The sequence below is a fragment of the Coregonus lavaretus genome (assembly GCF_964263955.1).
Source record: "Coregonus lavaretus genome assembly, chromosome: 4".
Taxonomy (NCBI): Eukaryota; Metazoa; Chordata; class Actinopteri; order Salmoniformes; family Salmonidae; genus Coregonus; species Coregonus lavaretus.
The window spans coordinates 45,497,576-45,523,059 of NC_139991.1; the positions used below are offsets into that span (position 1 = coordinate 45,497,576).

General features: G+C 42.6%; 1 protein-coding gene across 2 annotated transcripts; it reads left to right on the forward strand.

Moving 5' to 3' along the window:
• Window positions 1-1,488: 1,488 nt before the first annotated feature.
• Window positions 1,489-18,613, forward strand: LOC311128658 (guanine nucleotide-binding protein G(z) subunit alpha-like). Of its 2 annotated transcripts, XM_084160855.1 has the most exons (4): window positions 1,489-1,655; window positions 1,863-2,405; window positions 2,485-3,308; window positions 16,871-18,613. In XM_084160855.1, exons 3-4 carry the CDS (start codon window positions 2,586-2,588, stop codon window positions 17,213-17,215), a joined length of 1,068 nt encoding a protein of 355 aa, XP_084016981.1. In that variant the 5' UTR covers window positions 1,489-1,655; window positions 1,863-2,405; window positions 2,485-2,585; the 3' UTR covers window positions 17,216-18,613. The 2 variants fall into 2 exon arrangements, with proteins under 2 accessions (XP_084016981.1, XP_084016980.1); XM_084160854.1 differs by having other exon boundaries at window positions 1,506-1,655; window positions 1,863-3,308.
• Window positions 18,614-25,484: the final 6,871 nt, after the last annotated feature.

Here is a 25,484-nt window from a genome sequence, read left to right on the forward strand (position 1 = left end):
CCAATAGCATACGGTCTGTCCTGTCACAATGTGCATCTATTTATCACAGAGTCCCATGGGCGTTCACTCTTAACATGTCCAAGCTCTGAATGCAGCCCATTTACTGTAATATACTTTATTATTGGCCCCCTTGGTCATGATTAGCAAAAAAGACTGTCTAAAATAAATAATACAAAAAAGGAAAGGAACTCCTTTCCATGACCTAGACTGACCAGGTGAATCCGGGTGAAAGCTATGATCCCTTATTGATGTCAGTTCAATCAGTGTAGATGAAGGGGAGGATTTTGTAGAAAACATTAGGCACACCTTCCTAATATTAAGTTGCACCCCCTTTTGCCCTCAGAGCAGCCTCGATTTGCGGGGCATGGACTCTACAAAGAGTTGAAAGCGTTCCACAGGGATGCTGGCCCATGTTGACTCCAATGCTTCCCACAGTTGTGTCAAGTTGGCTGGATATCCTTTGGGTGGTGGACCATTCTTGATACACACGGGAAACTGTTGAGTGTGAAAAACCCAGCAGCATTGCAGTTCTGGACACACTCAAACCGGTGCGCCTGGCACCTACTACCATACCACGTTCAAAAGCACTTAAATCTTTTGTCTTGCCAATTCACCCTCTGAATGGGACACATACACAATCCATGTCTCAATTGTCTAATTGCTTAAAAATCCTTATTTAACCTGTCTCCTTCCCTTCATATACACGTATTGAAATGGATTTATCAGGTGACATCAATAAGGGATCATAGCTTTCACCTTATCAGCCTATGTCATGGAAATAGCTAATGTTCCTAATGTTTTGTACACTCAGTGTAGCTCAGTATTGGTATTATTTATTTTATACAGCATTTTTTGCTCATCTTTATCAAGGGTGCCAATAATTCTGGACCTGACTGTGCTGTATTCCAACACATTAAGTGCAGTGGATTAACACTGTAATTATATGATCTAAGAAAATGTTAATCATCCATAAAAATCCACATGGTGCAAATGTTTTCAGCATTTTTGTAGACAGTATTTTTGAAGGCAATCTGTTCGTTTTCTGTTGTAGGCTTGATATCCAAAGCTGAGATTTCTTCCTGACTGTTGTTATGAGCCATGCACCTGCAGGATAACAAATTGGAGGTTGAGGCAGAGATCAGGCTTTGCAGTGGAATGAAAGAGTGAGAGGCACCTGTCGGCTTGAGGCAGTTATTTTCCACTGTGATAGTAAATAAACAGTACACCTGATATCAGTTTCCAGAGCCTTAGGTAGACAGGAGAGCGGGAGAGTCCAGGGGCGAAGGGGAGAGCGGCTAGGGGTAGAGACATTAATCTTGCATCTGTTTCCGTTTCACACCCCGGATACCATTTGTGTTTGTTTTTGTGTGTGTGGATGCGTGTGTGTGTGGATGCGCGTTTGTGTGTGCATGTGTGTGTGTGTTTTCTTGTGTATGACTCAGCTCTGACTAGGTCTATGGTAACACAGGGCTGCAGAGGGAGATAGACAGGAGAAACGCCTGTTAGAAACAAACAGGAAAGAGGAAGTGAGCACTGAGAGGGACAGTATGGCGACACAGCTGAGGATCTGAGATACAGGTCTGGACTTTGACCAAGAAAACGTGTGCTGTGTGTTCCACATGCATTGTAGTGGACACACACTGTCAGCTTTGGGGGTATGATCTTTTGTGTCCTTTGTGTGTGTCACGGTCTACATGTTTGTGTGAGTGTATATTTTAGTAAGTGCATTTTGTGTGTTTTGTGTTGAGACATTAATGAAGCAGCTCAGCTCCACTTCTCGGGCTCCTCTCGGGCTCCTATGCTCTGATTCATCATGTCTGTGCTCATTGATCATGTCTCTCCTCTCCCTCTTTTGTTGGTAGAAACGGGGGCCTTCAGTTGCCTGAGACGCACCACCACGAGGAGGAAACAGAGCAGAACATAGCCCAGAGAGGAGGCAGAAACCACGTGAAGGACTGACGTGGATGACTGCAGTCACAAAGATAGGGAGCGGTGACGTGAGAGCCATGAGGGAGGAGAGCGAGGGGGATTTGCTGCACCTACACATCATCCCCGAACACTGTCTCCACTAACACCTCCATCCCCATTCCTGCTCCGTAAGCTTCCTCAGGGGGTGACCCTTGATATGACCCCCAGCACCCTTGGCATCAGGCTGTCCAGCCCAAGCCCCAGCTCCAGGCTCTGTGTGGGCATCCCACCATGTCCTGGTAGAGCTCTGTGCTAACGCCAGTCCCAAAGCCTGGGATAAACCCACAGAGGACCAACGGACAGCCTCTAGACCACGAGGAGAATGAAATATTCCTGAGTCATTCCTGCTCTGTGGTTCTTGTTTCTCTCTGTTTGCTCTGAGTGGAAGGTGTCTCTCTCTCTTCCCATCAAGCCCCTGCAGCTTTGAAGATTCAAACGTAATCCTATCCCTGTTCTGACATCCATCCCTCTCTTCCTTTGCCTAGTCTCTTATCTCTGCTCCTTTTGATCTTTCAGATTATTTTGGTTTGACCCCAGACACGCCCCTTTTGCCACCCGGCACGTTCTCCTCTGTGATCACCACGTTTTCCTCGGTGTTCACCGCGTGGCAGACGACCATGGGTTGCCGGCAAAGTTCGGAGGAGAAGGAGGCGGCGCGGCGCTCCCGGCGGATTGACCGCCACCTGCGCTCGGAGAGCCAGCGGCAGCGGCGTGAGATCAAGCTCCTTCTGCTGGGCACCAGCAACTCTGGCAAGAGCACCATCGTCAAGCAGATGAAGATCATCCACAGTGGAGGCTTCAATCTGGACGCCTGCAAGGAGTACAAGCCCCTCATCCTTTACAACGCCATCGACTCGCTCACACGCATCATCCGCGCCCTCGCCACGCTCAAGATCGACTTTCACAACCCTGACCGCGCCTACGATGCCGTGCAGCTCTTCGCTCTGACCGGGCCGGCCGAGAGCAAAGGGGAGATCACAGAGGAGCTGCAGGGGGTCATGAAGCGCCTGTGGGCCGACTCAGGCGTGCAGGAGTGCTTCTGCCGCTCCAACGAGTACCACCTGGAGGATAACACTGCCTACTATCTGAACGACCTGGACCGCATCTCCTCCAACGAGTTCATCCCCACCGTGGAGGACATCCTGTGCTCCCGTGACATGACCACAGGCATTGTGGAGAACAAGTTCACCTTCAAGGAGCTCACCTTCAAGATGGTGGATGTGGGGGGGCAGCGCTCGGAGAGGAAGAAGTGGATCCACTGCTTCGAGGGTGTGACCGCCATCATTTTCTGTGTGGAGCTAAGCGGCTATGACCTCAAGCTATACGAGGACAACCAGACGGTAAGGGAAGCCATTGGGCAACATATGCAACATTAGCCATGACACAACCATCCAGTTCCTGTCCACACTCTTGGGGCATGCTGTTAGCTATGGCACTGTGGTGTTCTCCTTTTCACACTTCTCAGGGCGCATTACATCTAGGGCCACACTTCTCATTTCTGCTGAATTTAATAGACATCATATCACTCAAAATTGGAGTGTCCTCAGAATGTTGGAGTTAGAAACAAGTAAATGATCAAGTAACAAACCCTAACTAACCCTTCAAAGAGGAATATATTGTATATCTGACATTCTGTGTGGATATGATAGCTTTACCCCATGAAAGCTGAAAAGGGAAGACTGTATTCCTACATAGAGGGCTAACAGTTTATTTATGTATTTTTTGTTTTATTTATTTGTACCAAAGAAAAGGGCTACCTGTTGTGAGAAGCATTAGGAGCAGATAACACATGCAAGAGCACGAGCCTGATGTTATCTCTGCTGCGTCATCACTACTCTATACCGCTCTTTACAACCTTCTGCATTTCCTGCATCTACTTCTCATGAAACAGTATACTAAATGCTTCCGTCATGGTCTACAGGAAGTCTAGATTCTCCTACACTATATTTTCGGAAAACATGTTAGCACATGTTGGGTCAGCTAGAGAATGTTGGGTCTTAGCTGTTAGAGAAATGAAGGGAAAGTTGATAACAACAATGCATCACATTCTTGTTTGTAACTTTTAGCTATACTCTACCTTCCTGTGGCCTGATAATTCACGTGTAACATAAATAAGACAAGATGTATTAGGCGCTCGCTGAGATAGTACATGAAATCAATACGTTTACATTTTAGTCATCTTATCCAGAGTGACTTACAGGCTCAATTAGGCTAAAGTGCCTTTATCAAGGGCATATTTCTTACCCACTCTGCTTGGGGATTCAAACCAGCGACCTTTCAGTTACTGGCCCAACGCTCTTAACCGCTAAGCTACCGGCCACCCGTTTTAGCAAGTTATAAATACATTCTTGAGAGGAAAATGCAGTTAGGCGTTAATTGAGTTCATAGTGTAAGGTGTGAGGGTGTACCTGTGAGAATTAGCAGCTTGTGATGGCACTGTTCAGCAGTAGGATGTCACAGGTCCAGGAACAATTAACTAAGAGGTGGGGAAATGAAGAGAGAGAAGGAGAGGAAGTGAGGAATAGAAAATGAAAAAAGGGGATTGTTTGGAGGAAATCTGAGGCCCCACCCTTCTCCCCTTGTCTGTCTATGAAGCTTCAGCCAGTGGACATTGTTTATGAACTCTGGGTGTGGTTGGCAGGCACGGCTGATTTGGGCCCTTATCAGTGAAATGTCTGCTGGAACAGTTTACACAGCTTTCCCCTTTACTGCAAGATACTTTTTCAACCCAATGAGGTTTTAAGGTTTGAGGGATGAGCATGAATTTTAGAATACTATTTCATTGTTAATTAGATGCTATGTAATGTTGATAGGCCTACACAGTGGCTTAGTGTTCCAATCAGCATCTTATGAAGTATTCTGTTCAAATAAACATTTGGTTCTGGTGCAAACTAAGTTCTGGTGTATTTCAAGCCTTCAGGACATATTATGATGCATGATGTTAGGAATGACGAAAACAGCTCTAGCAATATTAGTGTCTGACTCAATGTAGCATTATGTCTCAATGTGTCTCATAAACCCTCGGAGCCATATGAGAATGTGTCTGAAGACAGGGAGACAGGCAGAGAGGCATGGAGTCAGAGAGGGAATCAGAGAGAGACAGGGAGGCAGGGAGGGAGACATGGAGAATGGGGCTGTGGTGAGCACTCAACTTGACGCCGCTCACTCTCAAATGCAGCTCACTCTAAAATGGAGCTCTCTCTCCTCTCGCTCTCTCTACTCTCATGCATGGCAACAGAAAGGGGATGGATCAGAGAGGGCCTGAACGATTGAGTCTTAGACATGAGTATATTTGAGGTATTATTTTTATGTGTGTGTATCGGTGCAGAAATCTATCTTTGAAGGACTGTCTGAGACAAGAAGGGACCCTTGAAGCCCTGACACTATTTCTAGGCAGTTTACTAATGCCATTTGTTTTTGGCAGTGTACGTGTATGTTTGATGGTTTAGGTATGACCTCTTTGGGACTGTTATTAATCAAAAGGGATAGGTTGTGGTTGAAAGTCCATGGCAAAAAGAGTGGGAATGGGACTGATAAGAATAGTGGAGTGCAGTTAGGTGTAGACCTGGGTTCAAATACAATTTCAAATATTTCAATTACTTTCACATACATTTCAAACTAATTCAGATATTTTTTATTTGAAAAGACATGTAGTTGAATATTGGAATGTACTTGGAAAGTATTGGCATGTATTTGAAAATACTCAAATACACTGACTCAAATACACTCCCATGCATTTAACCCAGGCATTTGAAAATAGTATTTGAAAATACTTTCAAATAGTAGGCTATTTTATATAACAAATAATCAAATACACATGTATTTGAACCCAGGTCTGGTTAGGTGAGAGATAGGGAAAGAGAGGGACACAAATTAGCAAGATAAAGCTACCTAGAGCGTGTAGCAGAATTGGGAGAAGAGTGGTGAGGTTTCTCCACAGAGAAAAAGCTCTGGATCTACAATTACTTGAATAATGGCGCTCGTATGGCACTATAGTATCACCTCCATAACTCACTAACGACAGTCATCCTTCAATCATGCTCTATAACAAAATGGACCCAGTTGCAATGGTGACCTTCAACTACAATATTTCACATCTGTTTTAACATGTGCAATCGTCTGATGTTAAATGTAAAAATAGTATTTGTTTTATTTTGTGCCATGGCACGCTAGTACCTGATTGGATTAGATAGCCCATGTGATGTGTCTCAGCCATTGACAGACAAAATTATGAACCAAATTATGTAACAAGAGCATAGCTTAATAATTGTTAGGCTTTGGAGTATTGGTTTCTGTGAGCTGGAATGTGTTATTTTGGGCAGTGCTTGCTCTAGGGGAGAGGAGAGAGAGTGGGCATGGTGTGTGTCTGCCTTGAGATTTTATCTGCAGGGATTGGACAGGACAGGTCCAGAGGTTATTTGGGAAACAGTTTGGATACAGGAGGCTAGGGGAACACATGATGACCTCAAATTATGAGACTGAAAAGATTTGGCATGGGTCCTCAGATCCTCAAAAAATTCTACAGCTGCACCATCGAGAGCATCCTGACTGGTTGCATCACCGCCTGGTATGGCAACTGCTTGGCCTCCGACCGAAAGGCACTACAGAGGGTAGTGCGTACGGCCCAGTACATCACTGGGGCAAAGCTTCCTGCCATCCAGGACCTCTATACCAGGCGGTGTCAGAGGAAGGCCCTCAAAATTGTCAAAGACTCCAGCCACCCTAGTCATAGACTGTTCTCTCTGCTACCGCACGGCAAGCGGTACCGGAGTGCCAAGTCTAGGTCCAAAAGACTTCTCAACATCTTCTACCCCCAAGCCATAAGACTCCTGAACAGCTAATCATGGCTACCCGGACTATTTGCACTGCCCCCCCACCCCATCCTTTTTACGCTGCTGCTACTCTGTTAAGTATTTATGCATAGTCACTTTAACTCTACCCACATGTACATATTACCTCAACTACCTCAACTAGCCGGTGCCCCCGCACATTGACTCTGCAACGGTACCCCCCTGTATATATAGCCTCCCTACTGTCACTTTATTTTACTTCTGCTCTTTTTTTTCTCAACACTTTTTTTTGTTGTTGTTTTATTTTTACTTTTTTTGTTTAAAATAAATGCACTGTTGGTTAAGGGCTGTAAGTAAGCATTTCACTGTAATGTCTGCACCTGTTGTATTTGGCGCATGTGACCAATAAAATTTGATTTGATTTTGATTTGGAGCTCATCACCACCTGAGAAACCAGCAGGAAATGAATGGGCAGAATCATGAGTACTGTAACCATAGAATTAGGAATTAGAACTCGTCTCTCTCTTACTCCATCACATGTAGTGTAGTACTGGATCACTGGTAGGGCACGCTACACAGGGTTTTTAGAGAGGATGTCTGTCTTTGTGAGGAAAAAGTCTTACAATTCTTTCCCCACCCACCCACTCCCTGATGCATTTTTCCTGTCCCATCCCTGTCTTCATAATGAATTGGTTGCCATGCCTTCAGTTGCCTAGTAACAGACCAGTCGAATGCTCCTAATAATCTTGGGCTGTTGACAGTGAGCTGTGATTTAGGGAGAGTGTGTGTATGCGTGCATCCACGTGTGTGTGTTCTGCCTGCATGCGTGTGTGTACTGTAAATTAATAAATGTTTGTATGCGGTAGGGAGGGCTGAACAACTGGGTTGCATACTGTGTGTATGTGAGGTGAAAACAAAGTACAAGGGCTTTCTGGTTGTAGTGGTGTACAGTGGACAGACATTTCACAGAGCTGTTACAGTGACATGTGATTGCACTCTAAGCCCCATAGACATAGTAGAGATGTTAAATTAAAGTGTCCAGTGACTCCAGAGGATCCAGAATAGGACCACACATCTACACTTCTAAATAGGTTTAAAATCTCCTAAGGAGCATAAGCATACTTTCTCACGCTGTTAATATGAAAGTCATAATTTAACGAGTTAAGCTAATACAATTTCGTGTTAATGAATGGGGAATTGTGTATAATTGGAAACTGTGTTTCACAGCAGATAGGATGACAGAGTAGGACCATTATTGGGTTAGCTACTGAAACACTCACCAACTATGAGGTGTTTAAACAGAATTTAAGATCTCAAACTCAGTTAGTCCTTGCCTCTCATAATCCAAGTAGAGCCTTTCTGCTAAGCCATTTTTGTTGTCTTTTCCCAAACATGCATGTAAACCAACACACAGTGAAGTGCACTGTGTTGTAGCCCTCTGGCTGTAAATTATAGTGGTGTCTAGCAACCAGTAGTAGTCATGAGCAACCTGCTCTCAGAGTATTTCGTATTATTCTGTATGTAAATCCAGGACACTCCATTTAGTATGATATGTTACGTTTCGTATGGTATTTATTAATTTGGGGATGTCCATCACTTGGGCTGTGGCGGTCATTACATTTTGTCAGACGGTTATTGTCATGCAAAAGACTGCCACAGTAATTTACGGTTAATTAACATAAACACGTTTAGCATCTCCAGGCCTCCACGACTTTGGAACATCTACATTTAAAAAAGTCTAATAAATCAATGTAATATACACCATCACAATAAATCCATTATTTATTTTAGGCAAGTCTAAAGAAACATTATGATATGAAGAAAATGTATTTTCGAAGAACAGAATATGAGTTGATCTACTGTATGTTATTTGGCTATGCACCATGCCATAGGCTTGTTCATTTAGCTGACAAAATATGCTTATAAGTCCCGTGCCATTATTTTATTTTATATGATTTTATAGTAAGAACAATATACACTACATGGCCAAAGGATTGTGGACACCACTTCAAATTAGTGGATTCAGCTATTTCAGCCACACCTGTTGCTGACAGGTGTATAAAATCGAGCACACAGCTTTGCAATTTCCATAGACAAACATTGGCAGTAGAATGGCCCGTACTGAAGAGCTCAGTGACATTCAACGTGGCACCGTCATAGGATGCCACCTTTCCAACAAGTCAGTGTGTCAAATTTCTGCCCTGCTAGAGCTGCCCCAGTCAACTGTAAGTGCTGTTATTGTGAATTGGAAACGTCTAGGAGCAACAATGGCTCAGCCGCGAATTGGTAGGCAACACCGCCGGGTTCTGTAGCGCGTAAAAATCGTCTGTCCTCGGTTGCAACACTCACTACCGAGTTCCAAACTGCCTCTGGAAGCAACTTCAGTACAAGAACTGTTCGTCGTGAGCTTCATGAAATGGGTTTCCATGGCCGAGCAGCCGCACACAAGTCTAAGATCACCATGCGCAATGCCAAGCGTCGGCAGGAGTGGTGTATAGCACACCGTCATTGAACTCTGGAGCAGTGGAAATTCGTTCTCTGGAGTGATGAATCACGCTTCACCATCTGGCAGTCCGACGGACAAATCTGGGTTTGGCAGATGCCAGGAGAACGCTACCTGCCCCAATGCATAGTGCCAACTGTAAAGTTTGGTGGAGGAGGAATATTGGTCTGGGGCTGTTTTTCATGGTTCGGGCTAGGCCCATTAGTTATAGTGTAGGGAAATCTAAATGCTACAGTAGTCCCCTGTAGCTCAGTTGGTAGAGCATGGTGCTTGCAACGCCAGGGTTGTGGGTTCGTTTCCCACGGGGGGCCAGTATGAAAATGTATGCACTCACTAACTGTAAGTCGCTCTGGATAAGAGCGTCTGCTAAATGACTAAAATGTAAATGACATTCTAAACGATTCAGTGCTTCTAACTTTGTGGCAACAGTTTGGGGAAGGCCCTTTCCTGTTTCAGCATGACAATGCCCCCTTGTACAAAGGGAGGTCCATACAGAAATGGTTTGTCGAGATCAGTGTGGAAGAACTTGACTAGCCTGCACAGAGCCCTGACCTCAACCCCATCGAACACCTTTGGGATGAATCGGAAAGCCGACTGTGAGCCAGGCCTAATCGCCCAACATCAGTGCCCAACCTCATTAATGCTCTTGTGGCTGAATGGAAGCCCCCGCAGCAATGTTCCAACATCTAGTGGAAAGCCTTCCCAGAAGAGTGGAGGCTGTTATGGCAGCAAAGGGGGGACCAACTCCATATTAATGCCCATCATTTCAGAATGAGATGTTCGACAAGCACTACTTTTGGTCATGTAGTGTATGTTATGTGGTCCTCTGTAGCTCAATTGGTAGAGCATGGCGCTTGTAACGCCAGGGTAGTGGGTTCGATCCCCGGGACCACCCATACGTAAAAATGTATGCACACATGACTGTAAGTCGCTTTTGATAAAAGCGTCTGCTAAATGGCATATTATTATGAATTCTAGCTAGATGTTAGGGGTAAGGGGTTAGGGTTAAGTTTAAGAGTTAGGTTAAAGGGTTAAGGTTAGGGTTAGGGAAAGGTTAGCTAACATGTTAAGTGGTTGAAAAGTAGCAAAAAAGTAGTAAGTAGTTGAAAAGTTGCTAATGCTAAAATTGTCCGTGATGAGATTCGAACTCGCAACATTTGGGTTGCTAGACAGTCGCGTTATACGATCACCCATCAGACCACTGCCTTAAGTAACCATATGTCTTATGTAACCATACCAAACATAACACATCATACTAATTTGGGTGTGCCGAATTTACGTTTGCTATGTTACATCTAGTCTATGAGACCAGGCTGTCATGAGAGTAAAGCATAAATCATAGTCCACAGACACGCGATAGTCAGGCGTCTCATTGTGACATAGCAACGCGTCCACCATCGAATGTGCACCTCCCAACAACCAACGTGGCTCTGGTACACGTCCTCTATTCATTTAAATGTGTTGACAGTTGGAGAAATTGCTTGAGCTGCGCAGAGAATTCGAAAAGTTTGAAAGCCAACAGTGCAAAATTCTAAAACACTGCTGTGAGTAAGCATACACGTTTTGGACTATGATATACGCTTTAGACTTTAGGGTCCTTGAGGAACGTATACATTGTAAATCACAATTGTTATGGTATGGGGGTGTATTGGGGAAATCAATGACCGTAAAATGTTGAATACACTCAAATTAATCATGGAAGCTTCTTGAATTGAATTGATCCTGGAATTAAATGTTGTTTATAGGCTGCACATTTAATTGAATCTTGCAGAGCCAAGAGCTGTTGATTGAATGAGGCTGCAGTGAGCAGCAGCACAGTGTACAGCCAAGGAGAGAAGAGAGAGGGATGGGGTGGAGTAAAGACAGCTACAGAGCATTGGGTGAAAATATGTGAGGTAATGCTAGCTCAAAATATTCAGGTGGCATTACAAAACAGAGAGAGTGAGGGATAAACTACCTTAATTAATAATAGTGTAGTGTGTATACAGAGCCCTTTCTTTGAGGCTCTGGCAATTATAATGAAACATAATTAATGGAAAACGTTGTGCATGATATTCTTGAAGCAATTGTATTATTTGTGTCCCATGTCTTAATGTACAGTGGATATACACTGAACAAAAATATAAACGCAACATGTAAAGTGTTGGTCCCATGTTCCATGAGCTGAAATAAAGATCCCAGAAATGTTCCATACGCACATAAAGCTTATTTTTCTCAAATTTTGTGCACACATTTGTTTACATCCCCGTTAGTGAGCATTTCTCCTTTGCCAAGATAATCCATCCACCTGACAGGCATATCAACAAGTTGATTAAACAGCATGATCATTACACAGGTGCACCTTGTGCTGGGGACAATAAAAGGCCACTCTAAAATGTGCAGTTTTTGTCACACAACACAATGCCACAGATGTCTCAAGTTTTGAGGGAGTGTGCAATTGGCATGCTGACTGCAAGAATGTCCACCAGAGCTATTGTCAGATAATTGAATGTTCATTTCTCTACCATAAGCCGCCTCCAACGTTGTTTTAGAGAATTTGGCAGTACATCCAACCGGCCTCACAACCGCAGATCACGTGTAACCACGCCAGCCCAGGGATCGTCTGAGACCAGCCACCCGGACAGCTGATGAAACTGAGGAGTATTTCTGTCTAATAAAGCCCTTTGGTGGCGAAAAACTCTCTGATTGGCTGGGCCTGGTTCCCCAGTGGGTGGTCCTGGCTTCCCAGGCCCACCCATGGCTGTGTCCCTGCCCAGTCATGTGAAATCCATAGATTAGGGCCTAATGAATTTATTTCAGTTGACTGATTTCCTTATATGAACTGTAACTCAGCAAACTCGTTGAAAATGTTGCATGTTGCGTTTATATTTTTGTTCAGTATATAAGGTAGTGCCATTCGAATCTAACCTTAATGACTTTAATTGAATTATGTAGGGGTGGCTCCTCACTCACTCCAATGATTGATATTTACTGGAAACAAAGCATTAACATGGGATTGAACCTCCTCATTAATACTTAATCTTAATTAAGGCTTGTGTGTCTAGAGTGCTCAGGGAGAGGGGGCGCTGCCGACAGGCCATGGGGAGGGAGGGTGAGGGTGTGTGTAGGGTCTAGGGGAGGGGCAGCTGTGTGCTGCTACCTTAGTATCCACTCTCCTTTCCCCTCTTCCCTCCTCTCTCCCCCTCAGTGAAGCTGTAACTCTAACAATGATGGAGTGAGCAGGTAAGGAGGATAGAGAGTCCCAAAGCACAGTGGGTGGGCTGCTGCCTTCCTCTCCACGCAGCAGGGTTCTGCTGTAGACACACTGAGAACACATGGAGGGGGGAGCCTCTGGCTCTGACCTTATTTAGTGTACACTCCTTAGGGTCCTGAGCTCAGTCCCTAAGGATGCCTACTTATGCCAGAGAAAATAGCCTGCGTCTCGCGCCACTGCACCGGATCCATAACAAGTCTGTATATTCAGATGATTGGTTCATAGAACTTACAGTATACAAATGAGTTCACTTGCCTAGTCCCTTGTTCAACATTGCAAAACACTACACATTGTACGCCACTACATATAAGTGTGGATGATTTATAGTTCAAGTAAATGAGACAACAGAGATTTTATATGTTACAACCCTCTTGTTGTTAAGCTATCTTTAATTGTAATCGCTCTCTATCCTTCTATCCATCTCTCTCTCTCTCTCTCTCTCTGAGCATATCTTGTGATTTGCTCAGAGCACCATTATGTTTGGTGTAACCTTTTAAACAGCAGCCCAGTCTTCAAACTGAACTCCTCACTCAGTCACAAGCTACTGGATACACACCACATGCCTGCAGCTTCCCATTTATCTCTCTCTCTCTCTCACTCTCTCTCTCTCTCTCTCTCTCTCTCTCTCTCTCTCTCACAAACACACACACACACACACACACACACACACACACACACACACACACACACACACACACACACACATACACACACATTCCTTTACACACAAAGGCACATTCTTGCAGTATGTCTAGTGTAAATAATGTTAGTACCGGGGGCTTTTAATGGAATATGAAATCTATCAGGCCACAGGTTTTTCTTAATCCCATAGATATTGTGCATCTTGGGAATACATAATGCATGACATAGCTCTACTTGCTGCATCTGTACTGATGTCAGTCAGACTGTTCATCTTTTCACTTTTGGCTTCACCAACTACCCAGCACTCCCTTGTGCTCAAACTATGATTCACTGCATGACCAACAACTGTTTCCTTGTTCTTCTTTGATATATAACAACTCCTCTCCCCAGTAATATGTGAATATATATTTCAGTATGTCAGTGATTTAGGGAGCTGTTAACTCTTTACACGCGTGGGAATTGGTCAATATGGATAGGGCTAAATTGAAATGTTTCTTACAGAAGAAATATGAAAAGCATATGGTAGAAATGGAAAGGGAACAGTTTGGATATTATGGGGAAATTATTAGACCAAAGTTGAGGACACAACAGTTCACCTGACACAAGACTGAATCCAAACATTACACTATTGATTTTATGTGCATTTTTACATTTAGTGTACTTTTCGACACATTTGTTGATAACAAAATCTGAAAATACTCTGGATGCATTCAGTAACATGATAAGACTATTCCTGGAAAATATGGGGTAGGTGCAACATAAGGAAAACAATTGCAAGGGTTTGAGTGAGAGGACTAACTGGTGTCTCCAAGTGGCCACACCTCTCCAAAGTGTGCACTGTTCCTAAATAATTTCAATGCACTTTTATGACTCAAAGAAGAGTCCTCAACTATAAGGTGCTTTTTTGAGCTCTCCTAACTGTGCCGTTGAGGAACTAGAGCAAGCACACTTGTAGTTGTTTTGTTTGGAACACAACCCTGTATCCCCACCATCACACAATTACTATTGTGGCGCAGTGGTCTAAGGCACTGCATCTCAGTGCTTGAGGCGTCACTGTATCACAACAGGCCGTGATTGGGAGTCCCTTAGGGCGGCGCACAATTGGCCCAGCATCTTCCGGGTTTGGCCAGTATAGGCCGTCATTGTAAATAAGAATTTGTTCTTAACTGACTTGCCTAGTTAAATAAAGGTGAAAAAATGTATTTAAAAAAAACTGCCCAATATTAATTAGCAATCTGGGTCAGGTGGACATAATTTGAAAGCTTGTTCTATTGCCAACATGACTAGCTAAGTTATAAAATAAGATCGTACAGTGTTAGGCTTTCACAAGGCAATTCAGAGAAACAGAACGTAATTGTGATGTGCATAGAAAGGTGTCATGAGTGCATTCAGGTGTGTGTTCTGAGACAAATATTCTTCACAACAGACAAACAGGCTCATTCTGTTCAGAACAACCCAGGGTATGACACCATGTCATCTTGTAACTGTACATCAAACATAGTGATCATAAACATTGACACTGTATATGACATGAGTTTTATAATATGGAAATGTCAAGTGCACATTTGGACTCATGGGTGCTTGGCTTGCTTGTATGACTGCGATCTGGACTCAGGGGTAGACCTAACATAGTAAACAAAAATCCGGGACACTCCAATTAGTATGATATGTTACGTTTGGTATGGTATGTATTAATTTGTGGACGTCCATCATCCATTTGGTATGATATGTTACGAATTACAATTCGTATGATACAGTATGTTATGAATTCCAATTCCAATTATATGTTACGATTTGCAATCCGTAAATGATATGCTACGAATTCCAATTTATTGTGGCTAAAGTTAGCTAGGTGGCAAACACTAACATTAGCTAGGTGGCTAACGCTAATGTTAGCTAGGCTAGGGGTTAGGATTGGGGGTAAGGTTAGTGTTAAGGTTAGGAGTTAGGTTAAAGGGAAGGGTTAGCTAACATGCTAAGTAGTTGAAGGTAGCTAAAAAGTAGTAAGTAGTTGTAAGGTTGCAAATTAGCTAAAATGCTAAAGTTGTCCGTAATGAGATTTCCTTAAGTTAAATTCTGTCTTATGTAGCCATACCAAACATAACATATCATACTAATTTCCGTGTCCCGGATTTTTGTTTACTATGTTATGTCTAGTCTATGAGACCAGGCTGTTGTATGACATCAAAGCAGTATTTATTATCATCCTTAACGACTCATTAATTTACAGCATTTCCCTCACTCAGACGACAATTTTTTTTGCCCAATTAGTGGGAGGGATGGGGGCAACTTCTTGTCTCGTGCGGTGCTCAAGTTCAGAATGGCTGTCAGTCAAAATCCTACTGAGCTCTGACGTAATTTATAGCATTTTACTGTACAGCCACTGCATTCCAATTTAGGTGCTTATCAGTGCCCAAATATACGTGTATATGGGTACAAGTGTAAAGGGCTACAGTCATCTTTGGTTTTGCATTTTGCATTTTGCATTTCATGTGTTTTAGAGGTTTGAAACACAAATATTCACAACAAATTGCATTTTTGGAAGCATGTGATCTTGACAGTTATGACTGTGGCCCCCATGGCTAAACATTTTTCAGAGTTCTGCTAACAGAACTGGCTCCCATTCATGAATTTGGAAAACATCTTAGAAGGAAAATAAAATGTATCCTAGGGGTTTGGATAATACACAGCTGACATCTCCGAGGCAGCACAAACAATTGGGTCTTGGTCTGGTGGCAAAAAACTAAGAACCACAAGATTGTATATTGCGTAATTTAATATGCCTCTAAAAACACAATCTTGCAATCATAGAAAGAAAACAGTGAAGTTGTGTTTTGGGCAAAGCCAATGTCAGGCAGGCTATGCTTTTACTCCCATTGCTAAAGCTCAAAGGTAGAATAAATATGTCATCACTGAGCTTAAGAGATGGGCTTAAGAGATGTACTCAACCTATCAAGTCTATTTTGTCGCTTAGTCCATCTGTCCACACTGACAATTGTTCCTGTTCATGGTTATGTTCAGTGTAACATACCGTGGAAATTCCCTGAAACGTAATACCTTTCATTTGAAATACATTTCATACTCATTTGACCCATTTGTCTTACGTCAGAGAGGGCAAGGCTGTCTGTACATTTGATTTGTGATACATTTCATATTCATCTGACTTTTATGGTTTTTTTAACTGTGCATAGTTCCAGTAACTCATTTAGTGCTTATCATGTGGGCAGTAACAGTTCTCTACTCATGCTAAGCTTGAAGTGAGAGAGAGAAGACTTGCTCAGTTTTTCTGCGGGATGAGAGTTCAAGTGCATGTCTTTGACCTAGTCTCCAGTCCGTGTTTACACAACATATAAACCACACCTTTGGCTGCTCCAGTGGAGATCTGAACAACTGCCACAAATAATTTTAATCTACACTACAGGGTCAAATCCTGTTCTCATTTTCAATTAGTTTTTGGAAACATATTATTTTCTTTTTTGGAAGATTTAGCAGTTAAAGCAAATCATATTCACAATCAAAAATTGACTAATTTAACACCATCTATGAGATAGCGTTGAAAGGATCCTGTGAGATTGCTGGTTCATTGTTTGTTCAGCTTTAGCCCAACGTCAGCCTCTTTCTTTTATATATCAATAGGCTGTGTCTTACATCAGGGAACAACAATTTTCTCATTATTGCCTCTTCTCTCTCCCTTTCCATCCCTCCTCTCTACAGAGTCGTATGGCAGAGAGCCTGCGTCTGTTTGACTCCATCTGCAACAACAACTGGTTCACCAACACCTCACTCATCCTCTTCCTCAACAAGAAGGACCTGTTGGCCGAGAAGATCAAGCGCATCCCTCTGACCGTGTGCTTCGCCGACTACAGAGGTCAGAACACCTATGAAGAGGCGGCGGTCTATGTGCAGCGGCAGTTCGAGGACCTCAACCGCAACAAGGAGACCAAGGAGATCTACTCGCACTTCACCTGCGCCACAGACACCAGCAACATCCAGTTTGTGTTCGACGCCGTCACGGACGTGATCATCCAGAACAATCTCAAGTACATTGGGCTGTGCTAGGACTGGGGATAGGGTGGGGAGGGGAGAGAGGGCTGCATGGCAGCAGCAGACCCATTCGCTACCAGGCCCGTTACACACAAAGCCTGTCTGTCAGTCTCTTTGAGGAAGTGAAGGAAAGCGAGAACCTGCAAGGTGGAGCGAGGGGGTTGGGATAGTCAGGGACGGCTATAGGATCAACTGATCTGCTTGAAATATTAGAGTTGAGGGTCAAAGGTCAAGATGGGATTTACCCAAGGTCAGCATAAATGTGTTTGCACTGAATATATGAGTATGTAGAGACACACAAAAACACATGTACACACACATCCTTATGTTTGCTCACACACAAGGACTTGGGATCAACTGTCAAGCACTTGTTTGGTGTGGAAACAATGGAAACTGAAGACAGCTACATCTACCCTCTGCCTGTCAAACCTGGTATTGAGCAGGAGTTCTTTACTGGCAGTTTCAGAGTTATGTTTGTCATTTTAGGTTGTTTGATTTGCCTCAGTCAATTAATGCTGCTTTACGAGAATAATTTTTACCAGGCAAGTTATAGGGAGATGATGAGTCACAGGTGTCCTGGGAAGATGGTTGGAGGACATTACTTATGTCGCAGGGTTTCCATCCAAAGGAGAAAACTGCCACAGTCGAAAGCTAAAGTAAAGAGTATTTTCTACACACACTGTATCTCTTTTCTTGAGGGCTAAATGGCTCTTTAAGGTTATCTGTTTGTCCCTCTACATTTTGTTTTGTTTTTTGTTTAAAAAAAGATTAGGTTTGTCAAACCTGCCCTTTAGAGCAAGTCTCTGACATACCAGTTGAGTGTTACACTCCATAGAGTGGATGGTGTTCTCTAAGATCATTCCAGTTTCCAGCAACAAAGACATAAAAAACAGTGCCAATTTTAGTGTAAATAAAAATAGATCCCATCAATAATGTTACCTTTTCAGTTTTATTGACAGAAACATTAAAACATGCATGATTCTGTTACTTTGGGATATTGATAATTTGTTCTTTTGGATTTGTTTTCTGTTATTTTAGGCTTAACTAATATATTCCCCAAAATATATATAAAAGTCAAACACTGTGTACGATTGTACAGCTGTTGTCTAAGAGGAAGTTTTGAAAAGAGTTCTATAAATTGAGATTATGATGATGATGACAATGTTGATGATGAAGATGGTGACGATGATGACGCCAATGACAAGCTCATTACAAACCCAGCATGAGATGATAGAGTGGGTCGGGGGAGGATTAAAGGGAAAAAAGTTTGAAGACTGAAAAAATATGAATGCGAAAAAACAAACGCTTCAGTTTAATCCTCCTTGCGCTGGCTACATGGAAATTGTTATAGTGGGTATGATGTGTAAATATACTGTAAGGTTCACTCTGTTAAAACGATAAATAAAAGGTTGAGTTGGAATACTGTAAGTGAGAGAGAGAGAGAGAGAGAGAGAGAGAGAGAGAGAGAGAGAGAGAGAGAGAGAGAGAGAGAGAGAGAGAGGGGAAAGCTTTGCTCTACTTCTCTCCTCCAACCCTCACCTTTTCAACGAAGAGAATGAAGTGCAAACAACTCAGCTAAGGGCTTCAGGCTTGACTTTACAGGATGTTCACTTCAACAAAAAACAACCCATTTAGCAGAACAATAAAAAGAAAAATAATAATACATCAAATTAATTATGCAGATTCTGGTTGTGCAGAGAATGTGTTTTTGGATGGTAGTCATGGGTAGGGTGGGAGTATACAGGGAAATACAGTACACACTACTATGTTTCAGATCTTTATGAGAACAGGTTCCACACACTGCTGATGAAGCGCTGGTATTATGTTTTACTGTATCTTATGCCTTTAATTCTAATCTCACACCACACCCGCCATTAAATATTTTCAAAATGTTGAGTGGGACATGCTGTTCCTAGACCATCTCTCGCTCTTCTCTTCAAAATCCCCATCAAAAGAGCCTGTTCCTTCTCTGGGCCACAATGCTACACTACCAGGGAGGGACAAATAATTAACACACAATTAGAGTAGGCAATTAAATTACTGGTAAATTGATTTATGTGATAAATTGTTGCAGCAGAAATTTTACAGGGTGGCAGAGGTGGTTGGGATAGCCAAACATTCCACTCAGAGCACAAACTCTGTATGACCCCCATCCTACTGCTAATGGTTCCACAGGTCATTGTTTGGCCATCCACAGCGCCTGCTTTTTAAGGCTGGTTTACAGTCCGTCAATCGACATGTCTGTAGACAATTGTCGTAGTGACATCATGAAAATCCATTGTTGTCCGACATCAAACTTGTAATTGTTGTTATGAAAGGCCGGTTTATAATTGGTCTAACGACATGCCTGTAGACAATTAGAATGCGACAAGTGTTGCTGGTCAAAACAACATTTAATCTATACTCCGGTGGAATGTCTGTCTGTAGACCATCGCTGCAACTCTCAGTTTCCTTATCTCACAGACATGAAACATTTTGAAGTCTCTGCGACTGTCGCAACGTCCGTTGTTGTGGTTACCGGACTGCCACAGCAACCAGACCAAATCCTCTGTGACAAGTTGATGCAGGAGTTCTAAAATTCTCAGAAAGAATGAGCTACTTGTATTTCGTCACGCTGTGGCAGTAAGTGATTTTCTGTAAGCTCGCCATTACCTTGCAAATAATAATGTTGTTATGGGTTTATTTTCTTGTAATAAATAATAAAAAGTAGCTAAAATTAAGACGTTGTCAGCTATCCTCTGGTCATTATTTGAACTGGCTAGCCAGCTAGCTAACTAGCTAGCAATGAACCAAAAGATTGTTTAGAAAATTGCTTTTAGTTGCCTGGCTTGCTGCTAGGTTGACATTTACCGAATTAAATTTTAAACGGATGGGTTTTAAAACAGAGAAACTTGTGATGTCATGAAGAGGCTGATGTCATGAAGAGGCTGTCGTTTTGTGTTTATACTTTTTCATAACGATGACAAGTTTGGTGTCGGATGACAAAATAATGTTTATGACGTCGCTACGACAATTGTCTACAGACATGTCGATAGACGGACTGTAAAGCAACCTTTAAACTTTTTTCATGTCAGTGCTACAAATAAACTGACAGTCGCAGCGACAATCTACAGACATTCCACCGGAGTATAAATGTAATGTTGTTTTGACCAGCGACACTTGTCGCATTCTAATTGTCTACAGACATGTCGTTAGACCAAGTATAAACCGTCCTTTACATAAAATGTATAGCAGCAGAATCTATGCATTATTGCTTCATTAAGTAAGCTCACATGGAATGATTGATGTTGCTGAAAAAGAAAAGTAATTTATGTTCCAGCTCATCAAATAACGATGGATTAAATGTGTTAAAATGCAATGCATTTCAATCAATAATGTATTAAGTTTCAAGTGTTTTTATTAGTTGTATGTACAGGATACGCATGGCAGACATCGTACAATGAAATGCTCACTTACAGGTTCCTTCTCGAACAATGCAACAACAATAAGAAATAATAAAAGATAAGAATACGAACATAAAGTAAATGGCTAAGTAGAATATAATACATATTTTTGCATAAGTATAATACAGGAAGGCATAATTCATAGTCCAATATTTACACGTGTATTGGAGAAGGGGGGGATGGGGGCCAGTATATAAACTGATCAATATAATAACAGTCTGGTAGCAGCAGTTGTGATGTGTGTGTAGCATGAATGTATATGTGTTAGTGTATGTCTGTGTAGGTGTGTGCATGAGTGAGTGCATGTGTGCTAAGGTGCTTAGAATCAGAGCAGGTGGTCAGTCTAGCTCAAGTCTTCAGCAGTCTGATGGCTTGTAGATAGAAACTATCTCTGAGCCTGTTGGTATCACACCTCATTCTCCGATACCATCTGCCCGACGGTAAGGGAGTGAACAGCTCGTGTGTGGGGTTTTTGATGATGCTGCGTGCCTTCCTCAGGCACCGTTTTGAGTAGATGTCCTGGATGGGTGGGAGCACGGAATATATCCATCCCTAATTTCTACATCTCAAATTGTGCTGATGAGGTATGCAGCTCTGAGGGTGAGGATGCTCAGTCTGACCCTCAACAGGTGACCAGAGTCTACCATTCCAGACTGGGGACCGGACAGTGGCTGTCAGAGCCATGCCTGATTACTTAATCTCAACCCTGACCTGCTGACCATGTAGCCGCATATAGTTTTAACCTTGTTGAGATCAAAGCCTCATATAGAGCGAGAGAGAGAGAGAGTGAGAGCGAGAAAGAGAGAGAGAGGGTCTCCATCAAGACTCCTATTTTGTGAGTATGGTTATGGAGTAATAGTAATAGTGGGCATTTGTTTGAGTTGTAAAAATAAATGAATTCCAGTGCAAAGAAAGCAGAGGCCTGCTGAAACCATACCCTATGACTGTCATGAGTGATACTGACTGAATAAGAGACTAGGCGAGAGTGGGGTAAATTGAGCCATTTTAACATTCAGCATCACACTGTCAAGGGAAATATAGTATTCATTCTAACAAAGATATCTGCCTTCGGAAAGTATTCAGACCCCTTGACTTTTTCCGCATTTTGTACGTTACAGCCTTATTCTAAAATGGATTAAATAAATACAAATCCTCAGCAATCTACACACAATACCCCATAATGAAAAGTGAAAACAGGTTGTTAGACATTTTAGGAAATGTATTAAAAATAAAAAACTGAAATACCTTATTTACATAAGTATTCAGACCCTTTGCTATGAGACTCGAAATTGAGCTCTGGTGCATCCTGTTTCCACAACTTGATTGGAGTCCACCTGTGGTAAATTCAATTGATTGGACATGATTTGGAAAGGCACGCACCTGTCTATATAAGGTCCCACAGTTGACAGTGCATGTCAGAGCAAAAACCAAGCCATGAGGTCGAAGGAATTGTCTGTAGAGCTCCAAGACAGGATTATGTCAAGGCACAGATCTGGGAAAGGGTACGCAAAAAATTCTGCAGCATTGAAGGTCCCCAAGAACACAGTGGCCTCCATCATTCTTAAATGGAAGAAGTTTGGAACCACCAAGACTCTTCCTAGAGCTGGCTGCCCGGCCAAACTGAGCAATCGGGGGAGAAGGGCCTTGGTCAGGGAGGTGACCAAGAACCTGATGGTCACTCTGACAGAGCTCCAGAGTTCCTCTGTGGAGATGGGAGAACCATTCAGAAGGACAACCATCTCTGCAGCACTCCACCAATCAGGCCTTTATGGTAAGAGTGGCCAGATGGAAGCCACTCCTCAGTAAAAGGCACATGACAGCCCGCTTGGAGTTTGCCAAAAGGCACCTAAAGACTCTCAGACCATGAGAAACAAGATTATCTGGTCTGATGAAACCAAGATTGAACTCTTTGGCCTTAATGCCAAGCGTCACGTCTGGAGGAAACCTGCCACCATCCCTACGGTGAAGCATGGTGGTGGGAGCATCATGCTGTGGGGATGTTTTTCAGCGGCAGTGACTGGGAGATGAGTCAGGATCGAGGGAAAGATAAACGGAGCAAAGTACAGAGAGATCCTTGATGAAAACCTGCTCCAGAACGAGGGCGAAGGTTGACATTCCAACAGGACAACAACCCTAAACATACAGCCAAGACAATGCAGGAGTGGCTTCAGGACAAGTCTTTAAATGTCCTTGATTGGCCCAGCCAGAGCCTGGACTTGAACCCGATTTAAAATCTCTGGAGAGACCTGAAAATAGCTGTGCAGCAACGCTCCTACCTTTTTAAAACCATGTCTATCTTTATTTCCCAAACACAATTCAACACAATCACAATTGCTGTTTTGTCTTTTAAGCATTTTTAAACATATTTAACACAGGCTTAACACCTAACAAAGACTTTGTACTTTTTTGTTTACACTTTTAACATAGGCCAGGCCTTGCTGTTACCTCATATCCCAGCGATAATGCCTGGGAAGAAAACACTTCAATTTGCTCAAATTGCTATTGGCTCAAACTTTGGCCACACCAAGGCAAACATTTTGACTATATTAGCCCACACAACTACAAGGATGTACTTCCATTCTAGGTTCAGGACCTCATATTGAAGCTTAAACAGACCCCAACACAATAAAATAATTTGACTTGGTGGAAATCTGTTTGTTTTATTACCTAACTTGCTTACCACTTTTTCCATGTGGTTTCTTCCTTCACAGACTCCATGAAATTATGACTTCTTCCTAAACATTTGGTCAAATTATGAATTTTTGTTATGGTTTCCTGGAAACAAGGGTGGCTCAACTTATCCCTTTGGCTCAATTTACCCCACTCTCCTCTACAGAAAACATTTGAGTTACTGGATGAGAGGAGAGCTGGTTATGCGTGTATAATTGAAAGCGTATGGAGAACAAACAGACAGGACCGTCAATGTTCTCAATCATCCATCCATCAAGGAAATATAATTTTAATCAAAATATGTCTTACAGTAGATCCCATGGCAAAGGAAAGAACCACTGTGGTGTCCACAGCAGATTGACCATCTATAGTGTGAATGTTCACAATGTTGTTTGTGGGTAAAGTGGAAACAATGCGGAACAAAGCGAGCAGCCATACATGGAAACAAGTTATGCACTCACAAATTGTTAGGAATTATAACATTGAGAGTATAGAGCAATGTTTCTGGAGCATGCTGTGTTTCCACCATAAATGCTGTTAAGGCATCTACTGGTGTTGAAATGCATTGTGTGCTCAAGTGTAAAGCAAATGGCTTTATCTCTATTTGCTTTGTATCTTGTTGTTGTAACTCCATGGGATCACAACTGGATTTATAGATTTTTGAGCAATTTGCAGCTTATGACAGACACCTCAAAAGACTCTGAGCTCAAATGATCACAGTTAATTTTCTCAAGTGCAGTAGTAATAGAAGATGACTGAAAATGCCCTTTACCAACAGAAGGGTTGAACATGCACAACATTTTCATGAAACAAACACAATAACAGGCCCAAGTTCTATTCTGAAAGTCAGAGAGGACATATGAATGTCTATTAAAAAGTCATCTTCCAGACAGTGTGATATGGTCCTCTACTAAAGTGCCTATCGCTGCTCTGGCACCCCAATGGTGGAATAAGCTCCCCCACGACGCCAGGACAGCGGAGTCACTGACCACCTTCCGGAGACACTTGAAACCCTACCTCTTTAAGGAATACCTGGAATAGTATAAAGTAATCCTTCTACCCCCCCCCCCCCCCCCCATAAAAAAAAAAAAAGAAGAAAAGTGGTTGTCCCACTGGCTATCATAAGTTGAATGCACCAATTTGTATGTCGCTCTTGATAAGAGCGCCTGCTAAATTATGTAAATGTAAATGTAAAAAATCTGCCACCTGTCTCTATCACTGATAGGCCCATATTGCTTTGCAACAGGATAGCATTAATGTTAGGGAGGTGAGGGGTGCAATTAGGCCTCATACACTGCCTTACAGTCCATCATTATTGATCAGTGATGTTTTCCACCTTGGGTGAGAAGGAGCTGTTATCTCACATGCATTTGGGTTAGTGGACATAAAGAGGACAATAGTTGGCACTGACAAAACTTTGGCACAGATCCTGTTAAGGCTCCAGGCCTGGAACCTACTTGACAGTTGGACAATCCTTTATAATGATAAGATAGGAGGATAATGTAAGTAGTAAGTGGGGTAAAATCAAACCTGTTTTGCATGACAGCCAGCAGTATACATGGGTGGCTCTGTATCTAGAACTCTGCTGCCTCACCTTGGTGAGAATGGAACTTGCAGCAGTGAAGGAATCACAGCATACTGAGAAGACACCTGTCTGAGGTGGGATATTATTTTATAAATGTATGTAACATTGCCCACCCACCACCAGCCAGATAATTGCCTACCTGTGCCCACTCAGAAACAGTGCTTAGCAGTGAGTGGCCTCTACATGTCTCCCCACTGAGACACTTCCAGCTGATGAGCGACTCTCTATAGCCAATAAATTCTTAATGAGAGAGGGAAATTAAACCTCTCAGAGCTATGGATCATTTTAATGATTGGTCTTATTCACTGCCATCACACAGACAGTTTAATCTGCAGTCACCTGGAGGTCCAGGGCAATCAATTACATTTTTCTCTGTATCCTTTTGAGAGCTTGTGTGTTCAACAATACTGACGAGAGAAGAGGGGGAAGAAAGAGATGGACCACTATTCTTGCTACAGAAAGTGCATAATACTAGCAACAAAATCAAACGCATACTTCAGTTTCTTTACTGTTCTTGCCAGGATTTCTCATAAATGCGAATAGATGGAATAGACTGCAGATAGTTGCACACGGCCCTTGTATGCAC

Coding starts and splice junctions, on each gene's coding strand:
- LOC311128658 (XM_084160855.1), top strand. CDS start 2,586: ATGGGTTGCCGGCAAAGTTCGGAGGAGAAGGAGGCGGCGCGGCGCTCC. Junction 3,309..16,870: donor TATACGAGGACAACCAGACG/GTAAGGGAAGCC, acceptor TCCTCTCTACAG/AGTCGTATGGCAGAGAGCCT.